This window comes from Xenopus laevis, chromosome 3S (genome assembly GCF_017654675.1).
Source record: "Xenopus laevis strain J_2021 chromosome 3S, Xenopus_laevis_v10.1, whole genome shotgun sequence".
Taxonomy (NCBI): domain Eukaryota; kingdom Metazoa; phylum Chordata; class Amphibia; order Anura; family Pipidae; genus Xenopus; species Xenopus laevis.
In genome coordinates, this window is record NC_054376.1 from 35,044,601 (window position 1) to 35,065,689 (window position 21,089).

The 21,089-nt window shown below is 38.6% G+C and overlaps 1 protein-coding gene across 1 annotated transcript in view; it reads left to right on the forward strand.

Moving 5' to 3' along the window:
* The window catches only part of LOC108712783 (adhesion G protein-coupled receptor A2), a 112,678-nt gene extending 92,333 nt beyond the window's left edge, over window positions 1-20,345 (forward strand). The window contains exons 9-19 of the mRNA XM_018255206.2: window positions 4,822-5,020; window positions 5,245-5,394; window positions 6,525-6,686; window positions 6,942-7,160; window positions 10,452-10,641; window positions 10,887-11,095; window positions 11,465-11,592; window positions 11,721-11,844; window positions 14,283-14,428; window positions 14,989-15,078; window positions 16,045-20,345. Coding sequence (XP_018110695.1) covers window positions 4,822-5,020; window positions 5,245-5,394; window positions 6,525-6,686; window positions 6,942-7,160; window positions 10,452-10,641; window positions 10,887-11,095; window positions 11,465-11,592; window positions 11,721-11,844; window positions 14,283-14,428; window positions 14,989-15,078; window positions 16,045-17,254 — 2,827 coding nt within the window. The 3' untranslated portion in view covers window positions 17,255-20,345. The remainder of the gene's footprint in view (window positions 1-4,821; window positions 5,021-5,244; window positions 5,395-6,524; window positions 6,687-6,941; window positions 7,161-10,451; window positions 10,642-10,886; window positions 11,096-11,464; window positions 11,593-11,720; window positions 11,845-14,282; window positions 14,429-14,988; window positions 15,079-16,044) is intronic.
* The last annotated feature ends 744 nt before the right edge of the window (window positions 20,346-21,089 follow it).

Consider the following 21,089-nt stretch of genomic DNA (forward strand, 5'->3'; position numbering starts at 1 on the left):
GGGGAGAGGATATGTTTGCAAAGCACATCTGAAAAGTTTCCCAAAATGTAAATGTCAGTGCTTAGAAATGTTTTGTGCTAAGCCATCAGGCACACTATCAAGAATGCAGCCATTCAGTTACAGTCCATTATTAGGAATTTCTGAGGCCAATGGTTCAGTTTCAAGGGCTTTACAGGAAAAGGGGAAGCAAAATAAACAGAAACTTTAACATATGGCACCTGTGGATTTATTAGAGCTTTGATTCGCTGGTGGTTGGCCGTGCAGTCTGCTCTGGAATATCAGGTGTTAAATACTTCAGATTTGGGATCATCTGTTAGCTATTAGACGGCACGGCAGAGAAGGCCTCTTTCACGTAGTCTGTGCTGGCAAAATGCGCAGGGCGTAAAAATCAAGGTGTTGGAATCTCTCTTGGCTGCAGAATAAAGGAAAGTGTGCTGTGCATTGCAAACAGCGTCTGTTCCTTTGTGGAATATAAAGTATTGGTAGAACCAATGTGGCTTCAATTAGCCCATCCCCTCCTTCTCTCGTGCCTTCTGAAGCAGAGAAGGATGTTGGAATAGGTATCTAGGGGAAATGAAAGATTTTTTCTGATAATATCCAGGCTAAGAAAGTGAGGTATTCTCTTTAACCAGCAGATATAATGTGCCCTGGCTTAATCTTCCTTATGCATCCTGGAACGAGAGCACAGGCAGCACAAGGGTGGGGCTTTTTATGCTTCCTTGAATCAAGAGAAGGGAGGTAGCATAAAAAAGGTGTCAAGGATCCCAAACCTTTTGAACCCATGAGCAACATTCAGAAGTAAAAGAAGTTGGGGAGCAACACAAGAGTGAAAAATGTTCTTGGGCTGCCAAATAAGGGCTGTGATTGGCCATTTGGTAGCCCCTATGTGGATTGTCAACCTACATTGAGACTCTGTTTGGCAGTGCACCTGGTTTTTATACAACCAAAACTTGCCTCCAAGTCTGGAATTCAAAAATAATCACCTGCTTTGAGGCCACTGGGAGCAACATCCAAGGGTGTTGGAGAGCAACATGTTTCTCACGAGCTACTGGTTGGGGATCACTGCAGCAAGTGGTCTGAGGGGAGACCAAAAGAATCCATTCTATATGGAGAACACAGTTAAAGGGCACCTGTTGGCCTAAAACATTTTCCCCAACCAAAGGTGCAGGCTAATAGAGCCCGCACTCCAGTTGGGGGTAAAAGGATTTTTTTCTTTTTTAAATCCCCCCGCCAGGGTACCTGCACCTGGAGGGAGCTCCCAGTTGGAGCACATGCATGTGCATAATAAGTGAACTTGCTCACTATGCGCATGAACGTGAGGTTGAATCGCATTATGCGCATGTGCTCTGCACAACATCGCCGCTCACATCGGGATCTCCTATTGCTGGAGGGGCAATTAAAAAAAAACTAATGTTATTCCTAACCAGAGTGCAGGCTCTATTAGCCCCCACCTTTGGTTGGGGATAATATTTTCAGCCAACAGGTGCCCTTTACAGAATAACAGAATTGGCATTCAGTCGGCTGTGAACTCTATTACTTAGTAAGGTGCAGAAATACTCAAAATTTATTATACATGGGAGTATTTACCAAAAACTGAATTTGTGAGCTTTTATAGGTTTTTTCTACTTATTCAACATTCTGTGAATCTTATAAAAGTTTATAAAAAAAAAATCGGAATCTAAAAAACATTGAATACAATTGTGGGGAAAAAACTCTCAAATACAGGTATGAAACCTGGGGGTTTTCGGATAACAGATCTTTCAGTAATATGGCTCTTCATACCTTAAATCTACTAGAAAGCCATGTAACCATTAAATAAACCCAATAGGCTGGTTTTGCTTCCAAATAAGGATTAATTACATAGTTGGGATCAAGTACAAGGTACTGTTTTATTATTACAGCGAAAAAGGGAATCATTTTTAAAAACTTAGATTATTTGGATAAAATGGAGTCTATGGGAGATGGCCTTTTCTTAATTTGGATCTTTCTGGATAATGGGTTTCTGGATAATGTATCCCATACCTCTAATTTGTGAGTTTACAAGCTCAAAAAAAAAGAATATTAAAAACTTTTAAAAAGAAAAAATAGCTTGAATTTTGCCTGGGATGGCTCCCATGAACTTTTACATGAACTCACCAGTTTTAGATGTCAGAGTTTTTACATTTGGGTTTTTTTCTGCTTAATAAATACAATAACATTTGAGTTTTTGAAAACATACTGTCATTTGAATTTGCGAGTTTTTGTCCACTAAAATTTGAAGCGTGGGAAAAATTTGAATCCAAACATTTATAAATATTATATATTTTAACAAGGATATTTTTTGGCCAAGGGGCCCAGGTGAAGAATACAAATATTCCTTATTTTTGCTAAATCTTGATAGAGGAGAGGCTGCCAGAAAGCTTATGTAGAGTCATTGAAGGCTTTAAGTTGGCTCGGCCTGAGTTTTTTCTCTGAACTATTGATAGATATGTCAGCCACTAACGCCCTTCTACTGTGCCACTACCTTAAAACCAACCATGGGACTTTAAGGACACGGCTTTCCTATTTGAGTGATTGGCTCATTTGTTGAGCCACAAACATTAGAGATATATCCAGTTGGCAAGAGACTGTATATCTCCAGCTTTTTATTATATTACGTCATTGTGTCCCAACAGCCACTTTTTCCTTCTAACTCCAGAATTACAGAGAGATGCTAAAGGATCTCCATGTAGCCATTTAGTGGGACATGGCCGGATTACCAGCTACAGTCACAGATAAAGAACGCTTCTAAAACCCATGTGTTTTGTATTTTATACATGAGTTTTTGACACCTCTTTTAAATGTACAGCAATTCAGATTTCTATTGGCTCAGGAATGAGAGAGGTACAATGCTGACATAAGTAACACATTGACAGATGGTTCTGATAAAGAATATTTGATGTATCCTTCATGCTTCTAGAGAAAAAAATAGTTGGGTAAAAAAAAGGAAGGGAAATGGTTGTCAGGAAATTGGAAAGGAAAATATAAAGGGAATTAGATAAATTAAGGTAGGATGGAAGGAAAGTGATGGCTAAAAAAAAGAAGAAGAATTTCTAAGGAGTTGTAGGACAATGGAGATCCCTGGTTTAGAAACTTTTTTGGTTCTTCTGATTTTAGCCTTCTCTTTCCTCCCATAAGTTGGTATGGGAGGACAGAGAAGGATAAAAAAAAGAAGAATCCTATCTAAGTGGAAACGTTTCTAAACCAGGGATCTCCATTGTCCTACAACTCCTACCATACAAGGTTGGGGAGGTAGTTCTAGTTCAGTAACAGCTGCAGGTTGGGCATTCCTGTTAAAGGGATTGATCACCTTTGAGATAACTTTTAGTATGATGTAGAGAATGATATTCTGAGAAAATTTCCAATTGGTTTTCATTTTTTATTATTTGGGGTTTTCGAGTTATTGAACTTTTTATTCAGCAGCTCTCCAGTTTGCAGTTTCAGCAATCTGGTTGCTAGGGTCTAAATGACGCTAGCAGGCATGAATAAGAGACTGGAATATGAATAGGAGAGGGCCTGAACAGAAAGATGAGAAATAAAAAAGTAGCAATAATGATACATGTGTAGCCAGAGCATTTGTTTTTAGATGGGGTCAGTGACCCCCATTGGAAAGCTGAAAACAGTCAGAAGAAATGACAGATAATTAAAAAAACTATAAAATATAGATAATGAAGACTAATTTAAAGCTTAACCACCCCTTTAAGCATTTTAGGAATACAAGACACAGATGTAGAGTTATAGGGGCAAATTCACTAAGATTCGTAGTTGCGCCAGGCGTAACTTCGCCGCACTTCGCCACACTTTGCCAGGCGTAGTTTCGCCAGCGCTTCGCAAATTCACTAAAATCCGAAGTTGCGCTCAGGGGTAGCGTAAGGTTGCGAAGTTGCGCAAGCGTTGATTCGCTAAGTAAAGCGAAGTTACGCTAGTGAAGGCTAATTTGCATACGGCGCAAAATTCAAATTTCAATGGAGGAACACGTATCAGCACTACAAATGGCTAGAAAAGCTTCAAAACATCAAATAAAATTTTTATTTTGCCCTACACATGTGCCCACTGTCTAGGTAAGTTGCCATGAGTCAGGAAATGTAGGGGGGAAGGAGGGGAGCCCCAAAAAAAATTTCGATCTTTTTCAGCCTATCACCCATAATGTAGAAAACACGCCAGCGTTTTTTGGGACTTAGAAAAAATTTTGACTTTTTTTTTAAACAATTCCTTCGCCTGGTCTGAGGTGGCAAAGGAAGTCTAGCGTAATAGGTAGCGTTCAGTACACTGCGCGCGTTAGTGAATTTGCGTAGTTACGTCGCTAGCGAAACTTCGCCAGGCGTAAGGGTGCGAAGTAACCCTAGCGAAACTACGCCAGCGTTCGTTAGTGAATTTGCGCAGTAACGAAAATGACAAACGCTAGCGAAGTAACGCTAGCGTTCGGCGCTTCGGCGCTTAGTGAATTTGCCCCATAGTCCATTAGGTGTATAACTGAAGAGTTCCAAGCAAATTAAATCAGTAGGGCTCATGACAAACATAGCTGTACTGTACCTTAAAGAAAATAATTCTTAATATCAAGTAACAACTATTCTTCACTAAAAGAGATCTTTAATTAATTGCCTTAAAGGCACCATATTATACACCTTATTATAGCACCCTCGTTTGTTCTTTGTCCAATTTTGTTGTAGATGTTTGTGTGTACTTATTTGGTAGTGCATTTATTATTGTCTGTGAGTTCTGTTGAGTAGTTTAACTCAGATTGATATACAAAGAATTCTAACACAAGGAAGTGATCCAATCGAATGCACCATGTCCCTGCAGGTGGCCCCGCACACTGGCTGGTATCACTTCCTACCAGGCCTGCTTTCAGTCTCCCTTCACCTCCACCTTACTGAATGGAACAGGCCAAGAGATAAAAGCTTCCCGTAGATGTGACCGCTCAGGGCGCTGGGAGGAGGGAGATTACTCCAATTGTCTGTATACAAACGGCATAACCAGAGTGCTTCACACATTTGTGCTGGTGAGTAAACAGTTCTCTTTTTTTTTTTAATATACAGTATATCAGCTTAGGTGATAAAGTAAGTTTTAACTTCCTGAAATCATTTGTCTTTATGTGGTTTTCGTAGTGGAAATAGAAGTCTCTAAAATGTCCAGTATTTGTAGATGTGGCAGGCGAATGTAGAATGCAGTATATCCAATCTATGGAACTGCATAGCCATTAAGTATCTGTTGCTCTTTCTTCAGATGCCAGTCAATGCTTCCAATGTGCTGACCTTGGCTCACCAGTTGCGGATGTACACAGCCGAAGCAGCCAACTTTTCTGACATGATGGATGTTATTTATGTGGCTCAGATGATGGAGAAGTTTGTTGGGTTGGTGGACCATGTTAGACAGGTAATTGGATTCATTTTGTTGGCCTGACACAAACAACATCTGGATTTTCATTGTCTACATTGGCCATGAAGGAATGACACCCAGCAACTTTGATTTCTTTTTTTTTTTTTTACTTATATTTTATTAAGAAATTTTTTTTTCTCCAAGTAAAAATGTACACAACAGGAATAACATAAAAAAGAAAAATACAACAAAGAAGAAACAGAAATACAAACAACACAGAAACAACAACAAAACTCTTTTGATGTCCATTAAAAAGCTGAGCATATATATTCATGTGTAATCTCCCTCGAATCCCCCTCCAACATATCTCCATTTATATATTTTGCTTATTCTCCCTTTCGTCACCTGTAGCCCCATCTCTTCCCCATCTATATGTTCTAACATTAGGCCACATTACATCACTGTTTCAATGTTATTCCTTAATGAGGAGCTTCCCTCTTTTAAGCTTCAAATTATATATAGGCTTCTCACCCCCCATATAAGCCCCACATACTCATCAAGAGATAGTAACAGCCCATTTCAACCACCCTATCTACCAATTGTGGCTATCAAGTGATAGAGAAAAAAAAAAAAAAATTCCAAAAAGTGTATATCCTAATTCAAATAAATATCATTTATCTATCAATATGTAACTAAGTGCATTATTAGTAAGAGGAAAAAAAAAAAAAAGTTTTTGTGGTAATAAGTGTACAATGCGAGGTGTAACTGCCTTCTTTTTCCTGGTGAATATTCCCCTATTTACTGGGAGTCCTTTATATTATGTTCATCTTATGTGCCCCTGTGTTTCCTATAGTGTATGTATATATCGTGATAAATAAAAGAGAAGAAAGAAAAAAACAAAAAAAAAATATATATATAAAGTAAATAATAAATAAATAAATAAATAAATAAAATTAGGATGGTGATTTTATCGTCAGACCCTCCTACTGTTTTTTCTAATTATCAACACAGGGGCTGAAGAGCTTGAGTGTGAGAGCTTGAGTCGGAGCTTGAGGTGTGAGCTTGAGTGTGAGCCTGAAGTGTGAGCTTGAGTGTGAGCTTGAGGTGTGAACTTGAGTGTGGGCCTAAGTGTAGGCTTGAGAGTGAGCTTGAACATTTAATTAACAGGTTTACCTGTATTTTTTCAGCTGGCGGATGTGATGTTGGAGATGGCCAGCAATATGATGCAGGTAGATGACCACATCTTGTGGTTGGCCCAGGTTGAAGACAAGGCATGCAGCAGCATTGTCCAGACTGTGGAGAAGATTGCTGGCATGACTCTTAGTAGTAACTCCCAGGACCTATCTGTGGTATGGCATTATTAACAAGTTATTGTTTTTCTTGAATTCATCTTTACTGGATAGTTTCCCAATTTATGGCACTTGCAATAGCATTCTACTAAGCTCAGATACTGAATATATCTGATAGGCATAAACATTTCCGTGCATAATACTCATATTGTCTATACTGTACTAATCTCGTTGTCATCTCTGTTTACTGAATGTCTCAGTTCATATGCAGGTAAGCATTTATTTGATTGGTACTTTTCATAAATTGTTTGGCAGATCACTCGTAACATAGCTTTGGAAGCATTCCTCATCAAACCTGAAAGCTTCATTGGCCTCGGCTGCACTGCATTTCAGAGAAGAGATGGGCATCGGGGGGGCCACCGACGTGACAAGGACAGGAAGGAGCAGGAAATAGAATCACATGCTGACCTGAGGCTTAAGTTTCGCTGCACGACTGGGCACATCAATGTTTCTCTGCACCATTTCCATGTTAAGGTACCTCCTGGAATAGACATTCCTATCTCCACTATATTCACTACATTCTCAATATTCGTTAACACCACCCTTTTGTGTGTCCATGGGCAACTAGGGATCTTACCAAGGCTCCCCTGAACTGCATAATTGCCCATCCCTTACAGATCCATATTGCTTTAGCTCATTCCTGCAGCCTGTATAGCTGGCCAAGCACAGGCAAAAATGCCCCCACTTTGCCAGATGAAAGCATAAAAGCAGAATGAAAAACATTAATATATTGAAAGCCTTTAGTGGCTTTTATTATAATATAGCTAAAACAAGTTCAGTCTTAAAAGTATAGTTTTTATTAATAAATTACACTGTGTATATAGCAAGTAATTCAACCATTTAAAATCTAATTCTTGAACCAATAATTGTATTTTTAGTTGTAATATTGTTGTGTAAGTAGTCATCTCAGGTCATTGTGTCTGATCCTGTGCTTTCAGAAAGAGCCAGCATATCACATACTTTCAGATAAACTATTGTTTCTACTACTCAATGTAACTGAAGAATTGGCTTAACCGTGCTCAGGTTTTTACTATTGCATTATTTTATCTACTACAATTTTTAGCAATGCTGACATGGGGGAGCTATTATCTTGTTACATTTCCATTGTTGCTGCTGATGAGCTGCTGAGGCTGCTGGAGAGGGAAGGGAGGGGTAATATCATTCTAATTTACAGTGCAGCAGTAAAAAGAGACTGAAGTTGATCAGAGCACCAGTCACATGTATGAGGGTACTCGTGAAACTAAGAACATGTCTCAAACCATGTCAAATTTCAAAATTAAAAAGTCAACGGAATCCTATCTCAGCAATTTGATATCACTAACGGAACCCGACAGGGATGCCCCCTATCCCCAATTCTCTTCATACTAACTATGGAAACATTTATAACAGCCACCCGACAAAATAAAGATATAACCGGAATGAAAATGGGAATCCATGAACACAAAGCAGCAGCGTTTGCGGATGATCTATTATTAATAATTTCACAACCAGAATTATCTTTACCAAACATCATCCTAGAATTCAAGAAATTCAGTGAAGTCTCTAACTTTAAAATAAATTATTCCAAATCGGACATTCTAAATATTAATATACCAATGAACCACACAGAAATGTTAAAGAGAAAATTTCCATTTAAATGGGCTACAAAATCAATTAAGTACCTGGGAATTAACATCCCATCACATCCCAACAAACTTTACGAAATGAATCATCTACCGCTACTATCCGAAATGCAGACTCTACTCGCCAAATGGAAAACACAATCCTTGTCCTGGTTTGGGAAAATTAATATATTGAAAATGATGATTATGCCGAAAATTCTATACTTACTACAAATGATTCCAATAAAACTCCCCAAACAATTCTTTCTAAAAATTAACTCTCTTTTCTCACAATTCATATGGGCTATGAAAAGACCTAGACTTAAACTTTCTATTCTTATGACATCAAAACCTAAAGGAGGACTCTCTATACCAAATGTTGAAAATTACTATTCAGCCACTCACCTACAGAGAATCTGGACTTGGAAACAAGACGGAACTTTTAAGCTGTGGAAAGAAATAGAACAAACTGAGATGCAAATTAATATAAGCAACATCATGAATATACATTACGACAATATACCAACATCAATCAAAACACATCCCACTATAGGAGCAACGTTGGAAATATGGCATGGTTTACAGAAGAAATATAATATCTCTCCTTATCCGTCTCCAGAAACAGAGCTAATAAAAAACCCGGACTTCCCACCAAGTTGTGATAGAGGCCAAATTGATAGATGGGCTTGCACAAAGGGTAAACCCACTAAACTCAAACACTTTATTAAAAGAGGAAGAATAATTCCCCTAGATGGGGACATCACTCCAGGGACCAGTGGAACTATCGTCAAATCTATAATTATTTAAGCTCGTTAGGTCCCAAGAACATCACAAGACCACTGTCAGAATGGGAGGTATTGCTGAATCAACCCATAATTAACCACCCCATAGCTAAATTTTATAAGAAACTATCAGATGAAGATAAAACTAGTAACCAGAAAACCAAAGAGAAATGGGAACGGGAATTAAACATCAAAATTGAGAGGAAAACATGGGAAAATATAATGCTGACAGCACATAAAGGGTCAAGAATGACAAAAACACAAGAAGCCAACTACAAACTACTCAGTAGATGGTATAGAACACCAGTATTCTTAAACAAAATTTACAACAATGTTTCAGAGAAGTGTTGGAGATGCAACCTTGATCTAGGAACATATAGCCACATCTGGTACAAGTGTGCTAAACTTTCTACATACTGGACAGAAGTATTCGAAATAATAGAAACTCTAAGACCTGGAACTTATAAGAATTGTATAGAAACAGTAATCCTCAACGTTAATAAACACACTGAAGAGGTAATAAAAGATAAATAAATAATACAGATCATACAAGCAGCTAGAAATCAAATCCCAAGAAAATGGAAAATAGAAGAGCCACCGAGTAAAATAGATTGGATTAGAGCACTAGAAGAAGTTAAAACAATGGAAGAATTTATAGCTTTAAAGCAAGGAACAATGAAACGATTTGAAAAATTATGGAAGTCATGGAATGAATACAGAAATGGAAACCATACAAAACAAAGACAGGTGGAATAATGCTGTTCAAGAAAAAGGAAAAAAAAAAAAAAACTGAGCTAAAAGAAATCATTGATAACAAAATTACTTACCTTTACTCTTACGTATCAAGTAGTCTCAAACTGGAACAATATTGCTGGAAATGAAAGAAAAGAGAATTTAATCTGCTTCCCTATCTCTTATCCCTCTGTTACCCACCCCTATTCTATCTGTTCATCTCCCACCCCCCCTATAGAATACAATAACTTAGTACTAAGCGAAGATAGATCCTACTTATTAAAGAGATTCTAAAAAACAGAGAATAAAGATAGTTAGGACTTAGATATACTATGTGAGAAAATGTACTATGATATTGTATATGTATCTGAAAAACATAAATGTACATTATTATTCATCCCCTCTCCCTTTTTCCTTCTGTACCCCTCATTTTTCTTTAAAACTGAAAATAAAGACTTACTAAAAAAAAAAATTCAAAATTAAATATTAAAAAATCTGTTTGCTCTTTTGAAAAATAGATTTAAAGGCAGGATTCTGCTGGAGGAGCACAATTAACTGATGCAATTTGTTAAAAATGGTTTCCCATGACAGAATCCCTACTAATGTTTTACTTGAGAGTTTCATCTTTGATTTTATCCTGCCCCCTTCAGAATAACCATGCCTTAGCTGCTGTACATCTCCCTCCAAGCCTCTTCGCCTCCACCTCCTCTTCCACTTGCAAGCTACAGGTTCTGGCTTTTAGGAATGGAAAGCTATTCAGAAGTGTTGGAAACTCATCTCGGCTCGCTGAAGATGGAAAGAGGAGGAGTATTTCCACTCCAGTTATATTTGTAGGAACAAGTAAGACAATTTCACATTATTTATTTATTCCTGAATATTTGATCAGAAAAAAAAAACACTTTTAAGAGACCCCTATCGACTGATCTTTTAGTTCTGGTTTAAAATGACTGTTTGTGTGGAAGAATTGCCCTTTGTTGAGTCAACTTTAGTCACTCTAAAATACTAATTTTAGATTAACTGGTGCTGAAATACTGGTGAATATTGTGTGCGAAACTCATGAAGTTCTCCCCATGTCCTTTTTAAAGGAGGTTGTGGCAACACCAATTTCACCGATCCAGTAACAGTCACTCTCCGGCACCTGGTGATGGGATCCAACCCGCTTCCTGCCCGATGGAATTTTAAAGCCTTGGAAGGATATGGAGGATGGAGCTCTGAAGGATGCCACCTTCTTTCTGAGCAACCCAACATAACTATCATGCAGTGCCATCAGCTGAGCAACTTTGCCATCCTCACTGTAAGTTCTTTCAGTTGAAGTGTCCCAGACTCGTGACACTTTCCATCATTTCAAGTGAATGACATCATTTTTGTACATCATCTCTGGAATTTGTTTACCTAATGTTTTCAGTACAGATCCTACTAGAATTGCTCACCTATCAGTAGTTGATTTAATTTTATCCATTCTCTATTGGCCTGTTCCATACAGTTACTCTGTACATCTACAGGAACAAACTGATCAGCACATCTGGCTGGATATGGGGATCTAGGGTTATGGGAACTGAAATTTAGTCAAAAGACTGATGTTTAACAAACCAATGATAGCGTATATGAACTTTCCTTTGAAAAAATGTATTTAATTCCTGAAATCCTGAATTGTTTTTTTCAGGAGCTGAACACATTCCCCCAGGAGGCTCGAAATGGCACTGCAATTCTTCATCCAGTCATCTACTCATGCACAGCAATTCTTCTCCTGTGCCTCTTCACTACAATCATAACCTACATTGTAAACCACAGGTAAACAAGATGGAGAGGCCAAAGGCCTATATGATATTGAGGTCACTACAAAAGTTGGAAAACAATAAGGTATCTGAAAGTTATGGCTTACACCCAACTGCATTTTTTTTTCTATCTTCTACACGTAGCTCCATCCAGATCTCCAGGAAGAGCTGGCACATGCAACTCAACCTCTGCTTCCACATAGCAATGACATCCGCAGTGTTTGCAGGAGGGATCACTGTAACTGGATACATCATTGTGTGCCAGACTGTAAGTGTTTTGATGGAAATGGGCAGTGGTACCAATGATTTCTGGCACCAAATACAGTATTTTACTATAAGGTGAAAAAACCTCTCTATGGGAATGAGGGTCTTAAGGCTCAAGGGAGTTATCATGGGCCACAGAGGTGTACGTAACACAGTGTCCTTCAAGGGGACATTACTGTAAGTCCATGAAATTCAGCCTTACACAGATTTAAAGCAAGTTCATTGAGAGTGAAAAACACTCAAAGAATTAGCCTGACTGCATGCCAAGGTAAAAGAAATGAATCCCAACACCAAATTACATTCTCCCCAGGGTTTTCATTCATTACAAAAGCAGGTAAGCTAGTTAATGTTTTAAAAAATATGATTATTATTATTAGCTTCTATCGGAGTCTCTCCCAGTCACGAAAAACACACCAGTGTCACTCCCATAGTTCTGGGAGTAGTGTTCCCTTGAAAAATCATGTGCCCTCAACCCCACATTGCATAGCATTTTTCCTAACTCTCACTCTCCAACCTGATAACTAGTCGATAACTAGTTTTGCTGACCTTCTCTCGACAGTATTGGCTTTTCTGTGTAACTGTTATCACAGGAAATGTCTAACCAAGAGCCTGCAATCCCTGATTTCTACTGCATGTGCACAAAATATAATTATAATGTGATCTGAGCCGCAAAGGCTGCAGCAAACAGACAACCCACAAGAAGCCCAAATACCCAGTTTAATCGTGGAAACAGCATGGATCACCCATTGGCATATGTATGTTCTCAATAAGTAGGCTCCTCCTAGAGAGGTTGGAAAAAAAGACACCAGTCCATACATTCCAACCCTGCATACATAGGTAAAATGATCCAAAGGGCTACAAAGTCAAAGAAAAACAGATCAGAAATTAACAGTAGAACTATAGGAATTAAAGTAGGCCACTATGTTGTCCATATCAAGAACCTCTGCCTCTTTATGCTTTTGAATAAAGTCCTTTTTATTCCAGTTGCAATGGATGGCTGTATGTAACTTGCATAGATCTGGGAACAGAGTTCTCTTGGAAAAATCTCTGTGCTGGCTGTACATACATTAATCACATCACCTTGACTGGAAAAACACCAAACTTAAAAGCATTTCCTCATAAGTAAAGCTCTCCAGCACCTCCGTTAGTTTAGTTGCTCTCTCTCTGAACTCTTTGAAATTATCTCTTGTTTCTATACTTTCCACCTATAGTTCATGTGGAGCATTATTAACTACCACTACTCTCAAGCAAAGAATCATTTCAGCCAAAACATTCCTATGAGCATATTATGGTTCTCCATAGTAATATATGGGAAACATATGGGAAGCAAGTGTGGAGGCTGCAAGTCACCATCTTGCCAGAAAAAATTAGAATGTCTAAAATTCATTCAAATAGTCCTGACCCAAAAAGTCAAATCAAATTAAAATCAAATTCGAATTGAGTTTTCCTCCAAAAAAAAACCAAAACTCTACTTTTGCAGGTCAAATTTTTTTTGACATGCAACACTTTTTTTCTCTTATTGAAGTATATGGGGCGTCATTTTCGAAGCGAAACTTGGCTCATCACTACTATAAACATCATAAACATGAACTCAGCAGGTTTTAGGTGGGGAATAGTCGAATTAAAACTTGTTTCCAGGGTTGAGGTGTGATACATCTCACATTCTAATTCAAATTCGAGTTGGTGGTTTTAAATTAGATTTTGTGAGTTTTGACCAAAAAAAAAAAAAAATTTGAAAATTCGAATTTACCATTCAAACCTTAGTAAATCTGCCCCATAGGGGCCGATTCACAAAGGGTCGAATATCGAGTGTTAATTAACCCTCGATATTCGACTGGGAATTAAAATCCTTCGACTTCGAATATCGAAGTCGAAGGATTTAGCGCAAATAGTGCGATCGTACGATCGAAGGTTTATTCCTTTGATCGAACGATTAAATCCTTCGAATCGAACGATTCGAAGGATTTAAATCCAACGATCGAAGGAATATCCTTCGATCAAAAAAACTTAGGAAAGCCTATGGGGACCTTCCCCATAGGCTAACATTGAGTTTGGTAGGTTTTAGATGGCGAACTAGGGGGTCGAAGTTTTTTTTAAAGAGACAGTACTTCGATTATCGAATGGTCGAATGATTTTTACTTCGAATCCTTCGATTCGAAGTCGTAGTCGAAGGTCACAGTAGCCCATTCGATGGTCGAAGTAGCCCAAAAAAACACTTCGAAATTCGAAGTTTTTTTACTTCGAATCCTTCACTCGAAGTTAGTGAATCGGCCCCTAAGTGTCATTAGCCATTTACTTTCCCATTCTTTGAACGTACCCAAATACCATTGCTAAGAAAATACATTGACAAAGAATACTTTCTATTTCATACCAACTTGTTGAATGAGTAGGTCCAGTACTGAAGCCAGGTCTTGCCTTATAAAAATGTAATTTTCTTCCTAGGTCAGCATCATTCTGCATTATTCTTCCTTATCAACGCTGCTGTGGATGGGTCTAAAGTCCAGAGTAATCTACAAAGAACTAACTCACAAACCTCAGCCACAGCAAGAAGGAGAGGGCAGCCAGCCTCCACAGAGGCCAATGCTTAGGTGAGTTACAACTACTTACTATTTGTTCTTTTGGAATCATTGCATTATATAGCATAACACTAACACTTTTATGGCAGAAAGTCACTGGGATTGTAGGAATGTATATTAAGATGTTTAACTAAATAGCAGAATGTAAGGATACTCTTTAAACGGCACTGACCTAAGGGTAAGGCCACACTGGGCCTTCCCTTACTCTGCGCCGACTAAATTGAAAAAACGCCGGCGCTAATCACACGCGGCGGTCCGAAGTCACCCTAAGTTTCCTCGTGAGACAACTACGGAAAACGAACCGCCGTGTGTTTATTAGCCCCGGCGTTTTTTAATTTTAGCCGGCGTAGAGTGAGGGAAGGCGTTTGGGGAGATTGGTCGCCGCAAAGACGAGGCGATTAGTCGCCAGGCAAACAAATCTCCCCAAAACGCCTAGTGTGGCCTTACCCTAAAGGTTTGATTCAATTGCAACTGCTCTGTCTTATTTGCCAGCCTTATCTCTTATTTGGCATTTTTTCTGTTAATTTGTTATATTACTATTGGCAACTGACTTCTCTTTCTGTATTAACTAGGTTCTATTTAATTGCTGGAGGAATCCCATTGATCATTTGTGGGATCACTGCTGCAGTCAACATAAACAACTACAGGGATAACAGCCCTTAGTAAGTTTCTTTCTGCATATCTTAAAAGCTGCTAATATCTTGAAAACTAGGAAAAAATGAATGTAAAGTGCCTAGAAGAGAGTAGATTTCTAAATAAAGTTATGATTTTTATTCAATGCTACGTGTTTTTTATTTCAACAATGAATATCACTGTACTAGTAGTGAGACCTTAGCCTTGGTCAGTGATTTTACTCTCAAGTTGATAGTCTTCCCAGTATAAGAGAAACGGCATATCTGTTTGAAACAGAAGCACATCTTGAGGCTGAGCTTCATTCGATAATCCCTTGTGTTTGAATCTGCGGTGTAAAAGTAACCCCTGCAAGCTTCAAGCTCTGGCTACCTTCACTAACCTGTCAGCCTTTCTCCTGCCATGCAATGCAATACATTGCATAAACATTTCGGTTTTCGCCATTTCCCCGTGTCCCAACCCAAAATGGTTACCATAGCAACCCATGCACTCAAGGAAATAGGGGAAAGGATCAGCCAATGCAATATAAAAAGTTTAAATACATGTATAAACAGGTAGGGCATTTCAGACACAATAATTCCATGCTATTATGTACAAAGATCTTGACAAGGGTCTCAAGGAAGAATAAATAAACTTTATCTCTTTTCACCTTATTTTTAAGTCCTGTGAGTGCCTTACTTTACATGATATACTCTATATATAAAATCTACTAGAAAATCATGTAAACATTAACTAAACCCAATAGTCTGGTTTTGCTTCCAATATAGAGTAATTATATCTTAGTAGGGATCAAGTACAATGTACTGTTTTATTATTACAAAGAAAAAAATAATTCATGGTTAAAAATGTGGATAATGGGAGGTGGCCTTTCCATAATTCAGAACTTTCTAGTCTAGATAACGGGTTTCCCAGATAACAGATCACATACCTGTGTATATAAAATATAGATATGCTGTTTTCATATCAATTTCATTAATGGGTGTTTCTCCTTTTCATAGTTGCTGTTTAGTGTGGAGGCCAAGCCTTGGTGCATTTTATGTCCCGGCAGGATTAATTCTTCTCGTCACCTGGATTTACCTGTTGTGCGCTGGAATAAACTTAAGACGTCAGCCAGCTGAACAAAAAGATGTGCCAGAGACAAATGACCCTCAGCAGCAAAGTGGGGGCATCAGCCATCTACTGAGTGATTCAAGTTCAATATCAGTCAATATTAATTCAGCAGCTCCTGTGGCAGAGGTGGACAATGTGTATTGTTTGGAGGTACAGTTCTGGGCCCTATTGATCGTCCATATTCTCTACATCGCACTTTGGGTGTTTGGAGCTTTTGCTGTGTCACAGGGCTGGTACCTCAATGTCATTTTCAGTTGTCTTTATGGGGTGACAGCGGTGGCTCTTGGACTTTTCATCTTTATTCATCACTGTATACGACGGCGGGATGTTCAGCAGTCTTGGTTCTCTTGTTGCCCGTCGTACACAGAGGCTTTGCCTATTGAAGCGTATGTAAAAACTGGATCCCCTGTGGATGACCCACCTCCTGTGTACAATGGATGTAATCCAGAGGTGGAAAATTCCATCAAGTCTTCATCCTCCCCAAGCAACAGCAATAACTCTAATACCGGGCCATGTAAGATCACAAACCTGCAGGTAGCCCAAAACCAAGCTGAGAGCTGCCCACCAAAACAAGCCAGCTGTGAAGAGAGTGAACCTGCCAACAACAAAAACATGCCAGTTCCAAGTAGGTACATGAACAACCTTCATACTCGCCGCAACCATAAAAGTAGAAGTAAGCAGTATCGTGATGGGAAGCACCATAGATTAAAGATGCTTCGTGGACCCTCGTCTGATCAGCATTCCAGCGAGAGTGGGAGTATTCACAACAGTCACTCTGAAAGCTACCACAGCAAAAACAGCCCATTAAATAATGGCAGACTTGGGGGGACAGATCAGGAACCAGAAGGGGCAATAACACACTCCGAAGGGAGTGACAGCAGTGGGCATCATGCCAAGGCACAAAGGAAAAGTGCAAGTCGGGATAACCTGAAACAGGCTAACAGCATGGAACGGGAGTCCAAACGGCGATCTTACCCACTCAACACCACTAACCAGAATGGTGTTCTAAAGGGTAGCAAACATGACATTAACTTTACAACAGCGGAAAACACCACAGCCATGAAAACTGGCCTTTGGAAGAGTGAAACTACAGTGTAGCCTTAGGTGCAGAGATGTGCCTTAAACATGATATAAAGAAGTGTCTTGACTCCACACAAACGCATTCCAGGAACTGGGCTCTCCCGCGGCTCAGCTGACTGCAGATTGCTTGGTGGAGATGACTGGACTTCTGATGGAAACACGAGCTGTGCCCAGGTGCCTGTGTTTGGATAAAGGCATGCACAGCAATAGCATATGTACAAGTATACATACATGCTTGGGAGCACTGCCCCCTATAGGAATACAGTTTATAGAGGAATGTCATTCAATCATCACACGTGAAATCCTTTGTTTTTCTTTTTCAAAGATGGATCTGTTACATCTCTGGTATATAATGATCACAAACAAAATACCTCATTCCAATCAACTCACTTATCCTGTGTCTTGCACTCACTGTCATATTGATTCCATGGTCGTATGGAGATGTATGGTTAATGATTTGCGTATAAGTTATGGAGGTCCATTTCAACAGAATACATGTTTCTACCCTAAACTAAGAAGGCAATGGTGGGTCATTTTCTCAAACCGTTATTAAACCTGCCTTATTAGAAACGTTTCTGGTTTATATTCCTACTGTGCACTTTCAAAGGAATAACCTTGAGGGGAACTCTAGGATGCTCTGAATATCCCTGTCTGAGTTAACTCTTGCACCTTTACCCACAATTCTTTATACAGTTTCTGAAATCTAATTTCAAAATTCATCAACTTGCCAAATAGTTTAACAAACACTGGGTTCAGGCGTAGCTACGAGAAAATGGACTGCTTCGGTGTCATTAAAAAGAAACAAAAGTACAGGTAGGACTGTTAAAAGCAGACCTGTTTGCCCATAGATAATCCTGTTTCTAAAACAATGGGCAAGTAAATCCACGAAGGACAATCAATTTAAACATTCAAATATTTGTAAATCATTTTTGCATGTTATGTTTTTTTGTTATATAAAGCAGAGGAGAATGTTTATTTTTCAAATATAGAACTATATTGTGTATAATATATATATATATATATATATATATATACACACACAAGATCCATTTTTTCCCAGAACTCTATATTTCCATATCATTATAAAATTTTAGCATTTTTCCACTCTCAAAAACGGTCAGGTTAAATATATAAAAACGATATGCTATGGTCTGTTTCCTCTAGAATTGCCAAGGGATATGTAAACTGTTATTTCAGCCCATGTAAAAGTGCCTTCAAAAATCTATGGTAAACCAAAGAACTAGAGTTACAGAATTATGGAAGTTGCGACACTCAATTTTCGCTTTCCCTCTTCATTAGTGTTCCGCTGTTTGTGTCGTATCCATGGATTGCAAAATTGATCTCCGAGCTTCTAGTGGTCAAAGTGAAATCATCCAGAGCTGATATAAAACAGCACTTTTCATCATGTAGCAACTGTAGCAAAGGCTTGTACAAATATGGCTTCCGTCAAGTTTTCTGCACTATATCCAGAGAAGCATACAATTAATTCTGGTCAATGTTCTCAAGACCTTGTATAGATAAGCATTTCCTTTAAGTGGGAATAATCCATTTTGTCTAATGATATTTCTGTTGCAGGGCTTCCCTAGAAAGTAGATTCTAAAGCTGACCATAGACATTCAGGATTCGGCCATTTTCAGCAGGATTCGACCGAATCCTTGTGCCTGGACGAACCGAATCCTTTAAAGCATGTGACTTTTTGTCACAAAACAAGGAAGTAAAAAAATGTTCTCTTTCTTTTTCCCTTCCCCTCGCTGATTTGCCTATGCAAATTATAGTTTGGTATTCGGCGGGAATCTTTCACAAAGGATTCGGGGGGAATCCAAAATATCGGATTTGGTGCATTCCTAGTTCAGATGTTATTCTTTGTGCAGGGAACATCGTATACGGAATGTTCATTTGTTTCAATAATCTAAAACTAACCATTCAGATTTAAATTGTAAGATTAAGTCGGAAAGATAACAAACCAGACGATGTTGTGGCCATCCATTGACGAACCATATTCGTACGACAGTTATGCCCCAGAAATAGTAGCGACATCCATGGTTATTGTCAGATGGGCAAAGATTTGAACGTTGTCATATAGAAATTTTCTAACTTGTCCAGTTAATTAAACGGCTGATCTCTACAGTACGGAAATTGTCAGGACAATTATTTGGAGCCCACACATGGTCCGACAATCATACATTTTGTACAATATCTGCAAGCTCTATGGCCATCTTAAAGGTGTCCATACATGCTACAATTCTGATCTTTCCCATTCTACTAAAGTTGCAGATATGCAGGTAGAAACTAAAAGAATTCTTTAGCTATATTTGGCGAATCAGCATTATCGTTATAATGTTCGGGAGCCTTCAAAGGTGTCCAATCGAAATTTTCAGTCCTGCCCGATCGACGAGGCGACCAATAACAAAGGCTTTTTACTGATATCTGTCCCCTTGTCTACCTCCGCACACCCAACAATTAATGTACTAAGATCTTTCGTATGATACTATTGGTGCATCAATGGCAACCTTTACTGTTCTCACCGATTCTGCATTGTCCTAGAGAGCCAGTTTGTTTCTAGGATGCATAAGCCTTCCTATCACTTTCCAGATCCCCCCTTTCCATATATTAGTAATGTTGGATAATCTCACAATACTACAGATAAGAGTTAGGGAAAAAAAAATAAAATAATAGATATCACCCCGCATTTCGCTCATAGAATGAGCAGAAAGAGAACATAAAACTGTGTTTAGCTTTGAGGCCAAATTGTAACTGTATATTATGTATATATGCAAGTACTGAGGTTACTGTCAAGTTTTTGGCAGCACCTGGAGGTTGGAGGAACGTTCCTTCATACTTTGTGTTACTATTATACAAGTCCATACAATGATCCTTAAAAGTGATGAAAATGTAAGTATGTATTAAGTGAAAGCTTTCCAGACTAGACAGGGCACTAGTTCATCATATGTCAGAAAACAGGAAAAATAAAAGTTTTCCACCAATAAAGCTTTACCAAAATTAAATACCACATACCAAAGAATTGATGTCCAAAGCAAATTGTGTAATCTTTGAATGCCCCAGAAGACATGTTTAAAACAAACTATATATTAAAGAATTTACAAAGGAACAGTGAGTCTCTGCGATTTCTGTCTGTGGCTTGGAATTCTGCTCAATGTGATGTTCCACCATTTGTGTTGGAAGCAGGGGAAAAGGACACTTTCTATAGAGCAGGTTTTCAGACTTTTTTGGTTCATGTTCCCTTTTATATCCAACACAAGGAATCGTTTGTGTAGCTACGGACGCTTAGGCAGTGCACAGACGAAAGAGGCCTGGTCAACGAATGTTAGGCCAATGTTTGATGTTAGGGTCTGAAATGTCAATAAAAGAAAAATACAAACCTCCAATTTATATTTTGGAATCTCTAGAAGCCAATGTGGACTACTTGCAAAATGTATACTAAAGGTGGCCATAGACTAACAATTACGATCTTTCTTGGAAAAGATCTTTCTACTGTGTGTAGTAAAGTGAAAAAGTCAGCTTTTTGCTAAAAGTTTTGGTTCCCACTCAACTCTACTGCACGTCTGGCATGAAGAAGCAGTAACAGAAATGCTCTATGGCACTCGCTCAGAAGTACTCTATGTTGGTGCAGTTTCTGCAAACAGGGGAACTAGCCTGGGAAAACAGGTAAGCAATAATAATGGCTGGGGGTGTCTAAAATTCTCCAGTGATTTATTCTTTCCTTCTCCTTAAAAGTTTAAGCTGGAAAATCTGTTTTGTTTTTTTTTTTAAATGATCTGCTCGTTGGTAGTTTTGGTGACAAAGGCATGAATACCCATTTTATTTTCTTCAAGATCCAAAGTAAATCTGGGCA